This window comes from Podarcis cretensis (genome assembly GCF_951804945.1).
Source record: "Podarcis cretensis genome assembly, chromosome: 13".
Taxonomy (NCBI): domain Eukaryota; kingdom Metazoa; phylum Chordata; class Lepidosauria; order Squamata; family Lacertidae; genus Podarcis; species Podarcis cretensis.
The window spans coordinates 23844496-23855175 of record NC_137182.1 but is presented as its reverse complement, the minus strand read 5'-3'; the positions used below and the strand labels follow the sequence as shown (position 1 = coordinate 23855175).

Genomic DNA, 10680 nt, shown 5'->3' with positions numbered 1-10680 from the left:
GGAGACAATATTGAGCTTGATGGACCTATGGTCCAACTCGCTATAAGGCAGATTCCTGTGCTCAGTGAACAAGTAGGATGCTTGGCGAAGAAGAGAAGCACATCCAGGGAGATCAGGTCAGTCAGCCCCTGCTAGGGTCCTCCACAGATGCCCACCCATGGGGACAAGCCTTGAATTAAAACAAGGTTGCTGTCCTAAATGTTTTCCTTTACCTGTGTGGTTTGAAGTCAAACCATGTGGGCAAAGGTACAGACCAATGATAGCCCATAACAGGGTGGTGTTTTGCTTATTATTATTACCAGTGATCAGGGTGGATTTGATTTAAATCAAATTGATTTAAATCACAATTTATATCACTAGTCAGTACAACTTGATTTAAATCACTAGTCAGTACGACTTGATTTAAATCATTTTTTTTACAGAAAGACACATTCTTGCTGGTATAATCTTAATATTTACAACCAGATGAAGGTTTCATTTTTGGAATAATAAATGTTCAGAGTAGTTTTCACAGTTATATCAAAAATTACTGATTTGGTTATACTATTAGAAATACATTATGAAATTATTGTGAGGTTTTATAAGTTAACTGTTTGTATTTGGACGACTTTTCTGCTGTACTGTATTGGAAGGAGAAAAATAATAATTTCCTTAATAACAATTTAAACAATTTATTTAACTAAAACAATAGCATTATATCTACCCATGTTTGTTAACTGATGTGATTAAACAGTTTAAAAGAAAACAACTTAGACTGAGTTTTAGCACACATGAAAAACTTAAAACAAATCCTTATTTCCTGATGAATAGCCTTTGGACTATAATGTAACTTAAATAGAAAAATATCTTTAGAATTTTTTTTCCTCCAAAAGCATTTTATTTTAAAAATCCAATTTAAATTTAAAAAAAATCTGGTTGTTTTTTTAAAAATCTGATTTATTTTATTTTTTAAAAAATCATTGATTTTTATCCACCCTGCCAATGATAGTCCATAATGGTCAACTTTTTATTATGATCAAGTCTCCATTTTGAAAAATAATTGTAAAGGTTGTTTAACACAAAGTGTTAAAACGTAACCAGAAACTATAGATATGTCTTAATTAGCCATGTCTTGATTAGATTAAACAACTTATTGATTCCCAAATAAATATTTTTTATTGGATGGGGGAAGGATGTCGATTTGCAAATCTACAAAATCAATAAAATCAGGAGGGGGGAAAATACTAATCCTGTTCATCGTCATATTCCAGACCCTCTAGATGGCAAGTTCTGTGGTGGATCCACGCATTCCTCATTTTCAAAACGATCTGCTCCAAGCGGGAAAGGCGCTGCTCAAAGTCTCTCACTGCAATGAAAAAGCATGATTTTTGACTCAGGCAGAGCAACTATTGCTTCAACACACACTCTGTGACAACAGGTTTCAAATACAGGTAACTCACATCTTATGCGAAGGTTAGGTTATGGGGGTCCATGTGTATACACAAATATGTGTAAAAGCCACAAACTCCTGAATCTACACCCCTGGGTTTCCTTCACTCTCCATCTATTTATCTCCCCCACAAATTGCAAATCTGCTGTTGTAAACAAAATTTGCCCTTATTCCCTTATGGGGTATCCAAGAGCCCATATAGAGTCCTTATGTAGGTTCCCTATTGGTAGGAGAAAATGAGGCCAACCAGAGAATATTGAGAAGCAAAGCAGCTAGTAAGCCTGATCTTTATTAAACTGTTGCAACAGGGTGCTTCCCTCACATGTAGGAGAAAGGAGGAGGACCCAGAACAAAGGTGTGCCTGCCCTCATATAGACATTTTAAATTGCCTTCTCTGGAGCTCAAGAAAGATGTCAAGTCCCGCAGGGCCCTGGTCTCTTGTGACAGAGTGTTCCACCAGATCAGAGCCACGGCCAAAAAAGCCCTGGCTCTAGTTGAGGCCAGCCTAACTTCTCTGTGGCCTGGGACCTTCAAGATGTTTTTATCTGAAGACCGTAAGTTTCTCTGTGGGGCATACCAAGAGAGGTGTTCCCGTAGGTACGAGGGTCCCAGGCCGTATAGGGCTTTAAAGGTTAAAACCAGCACCTTAAACCTGATCCTGTACTCCACCGGGAGCCAGTGCAGCTGGTATAGCACCGGGTGAATGCGATCTTGCAGCGAAGACCCCGTAAGGAATCTCGCTGCAGCATTCTGCACCACCCGCTGGAGTTTCTGGGTCAGTCTCAAGGGCAGCCCCACGTAGAGCGAGTTACAATAATCCAGTCTGGAGGTGACCGTCGCGTGGATCGCAGTGGCTAGGTCAGGGCGAGAGAGGTAAGGAGCCAACTGCTTAGCTTGGCGGAGATGGAAAAATGCCGTCTTTGTTGTAGCTGCAATCTGCGCCTCCATGGAAAGGGAGGTGTCGAAGATTACACCCAAACTCTTAATGGACGGTGCTGGCACTAATTGTGCCCCCGCAAGAGATGGGAGTTGCCCCCCCCATCCCATATCATCCCGTCCCAGCCACAGGACCTCTGTCTTCAAAGGATTTAGCTTCAACCGGCTCCCACGTAACCATCCAGCCACAGCTTCCAAATATCTGGTCAGTGTGTCTGGGGCTGAGTCAGGATGGCCATCCATCAGATAGAGTTGGGTGTCATCAGCATACTGATGGCAACCCAGCCCAAAACTCCGGACAAGCTGGGCGAGGGGGCGCATAAAGATGTTGAAAAGCATCAGGGAGAGTATCGCACCCTGAGCTACTCCACACACCAAGGAGTGGCGCGATGACAATTTTCCCCCAAGCGCCACCCTCTGTCCCCGACCAGAGAGAAACGAGCGCAGCCATTGAAGGACTGTGCCCTGGATCCCCACGTCGGCAAGGCAGTGGTCCAGAAGTTCATGATCGACCATGTCGAAAGCTGCTGACAGATCTAGAAGAATCAGCAGCCCCGACCCACCTCGATCCAGCTATCTACGAAGATCATCTGTTAGGGCAACCAGAGCCGTCTCGGTCCCATGATCAGCGCGGAAGCCGGACTGGAATGGATCCAGAGCCGATGTTTCATCCCGAAACCCACCAAGCTGTTCAGCAACCGCTCTCTCAATACCTTACCCAGGAATGGAAGATTCGAAACCGGGCGGTAATTGGATAGATCTAAAGGATCTAATGATGTTTTCTTTAAGAGCGGGCGCACCACTGCCTCCTTCAGTTCCCCTGGGAATGTCCCCGTGCCAAGGGACAAATTGATGATATCCCACAGGAAGGCCCGCACCTCGTCTGGACACGCTCTAATCAGCCAAGATGGGCACGGGTCGAGAGGACATGTGGTGGGCTTTCCAGCTCGGAGGAGTCTGTCCACATCGGCTGGGGATATCCAGTTGAAGTGGTCCAAAACTGGACCCGAGGACAGTCGAGGGGCCTCCAGTTCCTTTATTGTATCCAAATTGGCAGGGAGGTCATGGCGGAGCAACAAGACCTTCTCCGCAAAAAAGCTCGCAAATGCCTCACAGCTGTGTGTCAAATTGTTATTTAAATTTGGCTGTCCCTCAAGGGACGTTAAAGACCTGATTATACTAAATAATTGTGCCGGGCAAGAGCTAGCGGATGCAATGGAGGCCGAGAAGTAAGACTTCTTAGCAGCCCTCACCACCATCTCATAGGTTTTCATAAAAGCCCTATAAGATGTTATTGAGGCTCCGTCACGGGCACCCCGCCATACTCGCTCTAGCTGTCTGAGGTCCCGCTTCCTTTTCCGGAGCTCCTCGGTAAACCAGGGAGCCCGGTTTCTGCGGGGTCACAGAGGGCGCTTAGGTGCGATCTCATCGATGGCTGCCAGGAGCTGGATATTCCAGCCCACAACAAGCTCAGTCAATGAGTCGCCAGGGGGAGCAAGGTCCCACAAGGCTTGGCAGAATCTATCAGGGTCCATCAGCCTCTGTGGGCGAGCCCAAATCGGCTCGCCATCTAAGCAGGGTGGGGGTGGAAAGTCAATCCTGGCTTTCAGAGCGTAGTGATCAGACCATGGCACCTTCATCGAAGGAGACATGATCACATCTATACCTACGCCAAAGATCAAATCCAGCCTGTGGCCTGCTTGATGTGTGGGGCCCGAAACAAACTGGGAGAGCCCTAGTGTCGCCATGGAAGACACCAGGTCCAGGGCCTGTGAGGAGGGAGTGGCATCAGCATGGATGTTGAAGTCCCCCAATACCAATAGGTTAGGGAACTCCAAGGCCCAGCCGGTCACCGCCTCCAATAGGCCTGACAGGGTGGCTGCTGGTGCGCTAGGTGGCCGGTACACCAGCCAGACAGCCAAGCTCTCCTCGGAGCCCCACACTAGGCCAACACATTCAATGCCGGGGATCGATGGCGATGGTAGAGCCCTGAAAGGACAATCTTCCCAGATTAATAATGCCACCCCTCCCCCCGGCCCACAGTCCATGACTGGTGGAGGACGGAGAAACCCGGGGGCGCCATCTCTAGTAAGGTAACTGTTGCCCCTTCGCGCACCCAGGTCTCCATCACACAAGCCAGGTCGACCCCCTGCGAGATAAAGAAATCTCGCAGGGTGGTGGTTTTGTTGCCTATAGTGGCAAGAATGATACAGAAGTAAAAAAAAGGAAGTACAGTGGTGCCTCGCAAGACGAAATTAATCCGTTCCGTATAGCGTTTTTTTCGTCTTGAGAAGCAAGCCCATTGACAGCTTAGCGGATTAGCGCTATTAGCGGTTTAGCGGCTTTTAGCGGATCAGCTGATAAGCGGCTTATCAGCGGATCAGCTGATAAGCGGCTTAAGGCTTAGGAAAAGGGGGGGAAAAGGGGAAAAACCCCGCAGGAACTCGCAAGACATTTTCGTCTTGTGAAGCAAGCCCATAGGGAAATTCGTTTTGCGAAGCGCCTCCAAAACGGAAAACCCTTTCGTCTAGCGGGTTTTCCGTCTTGCGAGGCGTTCGTCTTGCGGGGCACCACTATATAACAGGGTGCAAAGAAGCGAGGAAGCTTTTCTTCTGTTGAGCGTTGCATTCCCTTGGGGGTAACCTTGGGGGCACACCAGCAGTGGGGAAGGGCAGAGACAGCACTGGGTGTAGCCAAAGCCCACCCCAATCTCCCTTTGCAACTTCAATATCAATATACTCTTGACAGTCACACATCCTCTACTGCTTGATCAAATACCATTATTACTCAATCCATAAAAATGAGAGGTCCTCCTGACTTACTTGTGTTACTGATGGTGTACTCAATCTTCTGCATTCCAAGCAGGATCTCATCCAATGTGATCTTTTTGGGTGATTTTGGGAAATAGCGTGGATTGGTTTGTGTCTCTGCCTCCATCCCATCAGATGCATCTTTGGAGGTGCAGGGCCTTTCAATATCATCATCTTCCAGGGGTGGGGTGGGGGAAGGAAAGGGGGGTGTTAGTAACATGATAGTCTCCTTGCTTTGTTGAAATCTCTTGATATGTATCAACAGAGAGCTTGGAATCTATTCGATCATTGTGGATAATATTTAAGTGGGGTACAAGGCTAGCTTGTGAATAGTTTCAGAACTCACAGGGTTAAGAAGTTCTGGATGACGTCTCTCCAGTCCTGAGGCGTGACTAGAGGGAGTGGCTTGAGTCCACTGCCTGTTTTGTCTCTGCTTTCGAGAGAGACGGAAGCAGCCATGAGTGCTTTGAGCCCAGGGGAATCCAAGAGATAACTGTTTTATTGTTTTACTGGTGAAATAAAGACTGACAAATAGACACACTAATGTCTGGGTGTGTTTGATCTTCTAAACACCGAGGAGCGACAGCCCGCTGTGTTTTACTCTGCAATCGTGGCGAACGGAGGATCGGAGCAGCAAAGTGGCGCAGCTGAGAGAGAAGTGTGCCAGGCTCCAGTTCGATTAAGCTACAGCTAATTGGCGTCATATACCAATTAGCTACGCCACGCTTAACATAGCTGAGTAGCAGTTGTTTATTGCAAGAGGAGGTGTGTGCTGTAGCCCAAAGAAAAGCTCTAATGCGTAAAGGACACACTGACTGGAACATATTCACTGACTCACTGGACAATACTGTATGTACTGGGAGAGAGACAAGACTAGCTGGGTTGCCCTTTTTGTTGCAAGCTGGGAGTGGCTTCCTATATACAGTGTACCCTGTATAGTTCTAAGGGAATCTTTAATGTACATATTGACACAAGACACTGTGCATTCTACACTTGGAATAAGTGTTGGGCGGACAGAAGTTGGAAGGTTATAATATACTTTTCTTAAACTGATAAATATTTTCTTGGTTTTATGCACCAACCTTGACCTTTTGATGGCCGCCGTGTTTTGTCTTGTTCCTGTATTTTTTGTGGTTCTTGTACTTTTTTTGTTTCTTGTTCTTGTACCTTTTTTGCTTCTTGTTCTTGTACTCTTTTTGCTTCTAGTTCTTGTACCCTTCGTTGTTCTTGTTCTTGTTCTTGTACTTTTCTTTGTTCTTGTTCTCGCTCTTTTTCTGATTCTTTCTTTTGCTTTTGATTTTGCTCTTCCTCTTCATCGTCATCATCCTCCTCGTGCTCCAGTATATAAGCAACTACCAAAACAGCAAACATGCCCGAATAAATTGCCCACCTGACAAGGTACGACTGTAAGAAGCTGCCCTCGGTTAAACCACCCCACGTGCATAGAAGGGTTCGGAGGAAAATTGCTTCTCCATTACTCAACCCAATGCATCACCACAGAGCCATGGGTGGCAAAGGGAGGGCAACTGTATTATCAATGAAGTTTGCAATGTGCAAAAGTGCTATGCTGGCTAAGCAGCTATCTAAGGCAAGAGCTTTATTTTGCATCTTGTTCCACATGACACATCTGATCCAGCCAACTGGGCTTCTCAGCCACTTCCCACAAGTAAATCATGTGGACACAGTAAGATAGCTACTCCCAGACATAGTCTGGATGCACACTATATATTTCAAGTACCCTTCAAGTGCATTCTCCCTCCTTCAAAGAATTATGGGGACTGTAGTTTGTAAATTATCGTGCTCATAATTATTTAAAGGTATAGCGTGTGCAGAGCCAGAAAGAGGAACCCTGCTACTATTGTTCCACAATATAAAAAAAATCAGCCTTGATTCTTCCAAATTTAGAGCAAGCTTCAGACAGGCCTCTGCTACAGACAGGCCTCTGTAGAGCAAGCTACAGACAGGCCTCTACAGACAGGCCTGCTACAGACAGGCCTCTACAGACAGGCCTCTTCGCACACCTACGAAAACAGATGAGGAGGAGAGAATGTTGTTCCACATTACTGTCTCCACCATGTTCTATTATGTTTTATTACATTTTTATATGTGCTGGAAGCTGCTCAGAGTGGCTGGGGAAACCCAGCCAGATAGGCGGGGTATCATCATCATCATCCCAATAATAAACTCCTGCACAGACTGCCTGGAGCAAACTGCTGTTCCAGGCTAGGACCTCCAGGGGGGAAATAGGACCATGGTCAGCTCACAGTGGAGCCGGATTGAGTCAGGCTGTATGCAAGACGCCAAGTGGTAGCCCAACAACATCTGGGGACCCACAGGTTGAGAAAGGCTGCTCCCAACTCCACGGGAAACTGTTGGTGCTTAAGGGAGCTATGCTTTGTTCCTCAGGTCCTGGATCTGACAGAGCTGAGGAACTTTCTGCTTTCCCTAGGCCACAGAGTGGGGTCTTTCTGTACTGCTGAGGGTTCTGAGGACATATCCTGAGGCTTGGAGGACAGGTCAAGGCTATCTCGTCAGGTTGTGGAGGTGAAGGCTTCATTTACTCCTGGGGAACCCCTCTGCTGAAAATTTCCAGTGGGGTAGTGGCTTTTGGAGGTCTTTCAGAGGATGGGCCCTGTGTCCAAGTCTTCCCCAGCCCCCAGGGTTCTGACTTCTGAGCCATGTCACCTGGACAGTCCTGTGTTGTATATGCTCCACAAGCAGCCACTGCAGCTTACTGGGAGGGAGAGAGCACAACATAAGCACATTGGTGGAGCCAATCCAGTGCTCCAGCCAGTACGTTTGCAGCTCACTGACCTCACAACCCTTTCCCTCTCCCGGTAAGCTGCAGTGATATCAGTGGTGGGAGGTCAGGTAAATGCTGTCACCCCACTAACCGCTACTGCCAGAGTCCCATGGGGCAAACAACTGACATGTGAATTGTGCTGAGCTATCAGAGCATTCTGGGTTGAGTGTGCTGGAAACACAGGGGTTTCACTTCTACAGCAGTGAGGAAGGGGATAGTTGTTTGTACTTAGGACTTCTTGGTTCTTGTTTCTGGGGACTGCCGTTGGTACTTCCAGCCGCATAGGCGTGGAGGTAGGTTTGGGGGCCGGGACATTATCTTTGCAGCAGCTCCAGGCCATTTTTAGCTCTTCCCCATCCTCCGTAGAAACATCCTCCTTTTTCTCTTGGCAGAAAGGAAATCCCCCAGGCCCTCTGGTTCAGAGGCTATTGCCTGGTATCCCTCTTCTGCTGCGTCAATGTTGGCATTCCTCTTTTGAATGGGGATCCGCAGCTTTTCCAGCCTAGAGAACAGAGTGGGAGAAGAAAGTGAGAAATGAGGGTTTGCAGTCTTCTTTCCCTATCTGCCCACGTGGAACCTTTGTAGTATGTAGTGTTTCTAGATATTTACTTCTCTATTTATTTAGGTCTGTCTCCAGCCCTAGTCCTAATCATCTTAGACCCATTGAAGTTCATGAAGGTGACTAACGTTGGTTTATGTCAGTGGGTCTAGTCTAGTCTAGGTCTAGTCTAATCTAGTCTGTGAACAGCTTAGTTGAATGCAACCCTTAAGAGTTTTTCTAAGCTGCTTTGCATCAGCCCATGAGCTCAAAGCAGTTTACGTAAACCAAACATAATAAGATTTACAGAAACCCTTTCTAAAAAAAGAAAACCCACAGTAAAACAAAGATAATTGGTGAAAAATGCTAAAAAAAGACTAGAGAATGAAAAATAAATCTCAACATGGCTTCCAAAGGCTTGGGAAAACAACGGAGCCTTCAGCATGTACTGGAAACCCATCAGTGTCTTAACCATTTTTGCCTCCAAGGGAGGGAAGATCATAACTGCAGAGCCACCACAGAGAAGGCCCTGCCCTGGATGCCCATTTGACAGGCCACATCCTTTGGTGGGACCACAAACAGGGGCCCCCTACTGATCTCAGGGCTTGGGGTGATTCATGTATTAGGGCACCATCCTAACTCCTGCTGGGCTGCATTAGAGCTTGACAAATCAACAGGATTCCAATCATTCCACTCCATTCTATTCCCCTTCCCCATAGTTTTGTCCCAACCACCCATTTCTAGTCAGCATTTCATGGCCTCTGGGCATGATCAGTCCTCATTACCCCCTCCCCCAAGTTTTCCTACACAATGGGTTTTTTCCTAAATATTTTTTTATATTTTGGCAAACCTTGGAGTTGTCCCAAGCCTGCTGATACATTTCTCTTGTGCGCAGATGGTGCCATTTTGGTTACATGAGGAACTGCACTCACAGCCTGAACATTGGAAATAGAGGGGATTATATTTATTTCTTTTCCTTTGGAATTATATTTCTAAGCACAGGTGGGAGCAGTTTATGGAATTGTATAATATGCAATCAAAATCCTTTTTCCTCAATATCGCCTGCTGGAGCTTTGAAGGTCCCCACAAAGGAAAAGGCAAGCCATTTTAGTTGAAGCATTTAAACTGGTTCCAGTGATAATCTTTTGAAATTAATCCTTTCAGTGCTGAGGAAGGTCCCGCCTCGAATAGCTTTGAACAAGCCATAAAGAGCAATAGAACCAGAAATCACTAACAAATCCTAGCTACACCTCAAATGTGTGTGTGTGTGTGTGTGTGTTTCTGTCTGTCTGTCCCTCCCTCCCTCGCTTTCTCCAGGAAGAGTTTACAGAATGCTTCATTGTCACAAGAGCGAAGTCTAGAAAAGAAAAGTATTTTAAGATTTAACAAATTTACTTTCCAGCATCTTACCAAATTGGGAGCACACACGACCTAACATTGATATGTTAGGTATTCATGTACATTGCTTCTTACTGAACTGTGCAGATGATTCTAAGCACACCCAAATAACCTATCATTTCACATTGCCTGCAATTTCTAGAGGATTCTGTGTTTTCTATATTTCACCCTCCCTCTCCCAGCAGTTCCACTCATGTCCGGCACTTGGTTAAAAACAGAAATAGGAGTTCCAATCTTTGGAGAGTTTAGTAACAGCAGCTGGTGACAAGTCCCTCTATGCAATTAGGAAGTCTCGTCTCATCTAGGTCTCATACACCAAAAGCAGGTTTCCAGTCCTATTGGTTTATAATCAAGTCAGACTAAAAATATAACAGTTATGGAAATGTTAACAAAATGAAAGAGAAAAGCATCAAACACTTACTCTCATAGAGGACCTCTGGTCATCTAATAGGTGGGCCAGCAGAGGGAGGTGTCATAATGAAGGTCATGTCACTGTTACCTTAGCAACCTGGGTCAGCCAGGGGCATTGTTACTCTTAATATGAACACAGGTGCTATGGTTTCTAATTCATTCAGTTCGTTATGCATATTTTTGCTTTTCATTCAGGCAAAATTTGCCCATGTGCCTGCTACACATAGCAGAGTTTGTTTGTGTATATGGGGCTTATGCAGGATGTCACCACCACACATCCTGCAAATGCCATTTTAAGTGTAACTTCTGGCAATGCACATAGGGATTTAGAACAGCCCAAAAGCAGCTGCTGTGC

The 10680-nt window shown here is 46.0% G+C and overlaps 1 protein-coding gene across 2 annotated transcripts; it reads right to left on the bottom strand.

The window, feature by feature from the left end:
* Nucleotides 1-1129: 1129 nt before the first annotated feature.
* LOC307201701 (uncharacterized protein) lies at nucleotides 1130-10433 on the bottom strand. Of its 2 annotated transcripts, none has more exons than XM_079950998.1 (5): nucleotides 10336-10433; nucleotides 8207-8480; nucleotides 6258-6527; nucleotides 5188-5349; nucleotides 1130-1345 (listed from the first exon to the last, which is right to left on the bottom strand). In XM_079950998.1, exons 2-5 carry the CDS (start codon nucleotides 8316-8318, stop codon nucleotides 1224-1226), a joined length of 666 nt encoding a protein of 221 aa, XP_079807124.1. In that variant the 5' UTR covers nucleotides 8319-8480; nucleotides 10336-10433; the 3' UTR covers nucleotides 1130-1223. The 2 variants fall into 2 exon arrangements, with proteins under 2 accessions (XP_079807124.1, XP_079807125.1); XM_079950999.1 differs by lacking the exon at nucleotides 10336-10433 and adding an exon at nucleotides 9367-9456.
* Between the last annotated feature and the right edge of the window lie 247 nt (nucleotides 10434-10680).

Coding starts and splice junctions, on each gene's coding strand:
- LOC307201701 (XM_079950998.1), bottom strand. CDS start 8,318: ATGGCCTGGAGCTGCTGCAAAGATAATGTCCCGGCCCCCAAACCTACC. Junction 5,350..6,257: donor GCGGCCATCAAAAGGTCAAG/GTTGGTGCATAA, acceptor CACCCCTGGAAG/ATGATGATATTGAAAGGCCC. Junction 1,346..5,187: donor GTACACCATCAGTAACACAA/GTAAGTCAGGAG, acceptor TTTTCATTGCAG/TGAGAGACTTTGAGCAGCGC.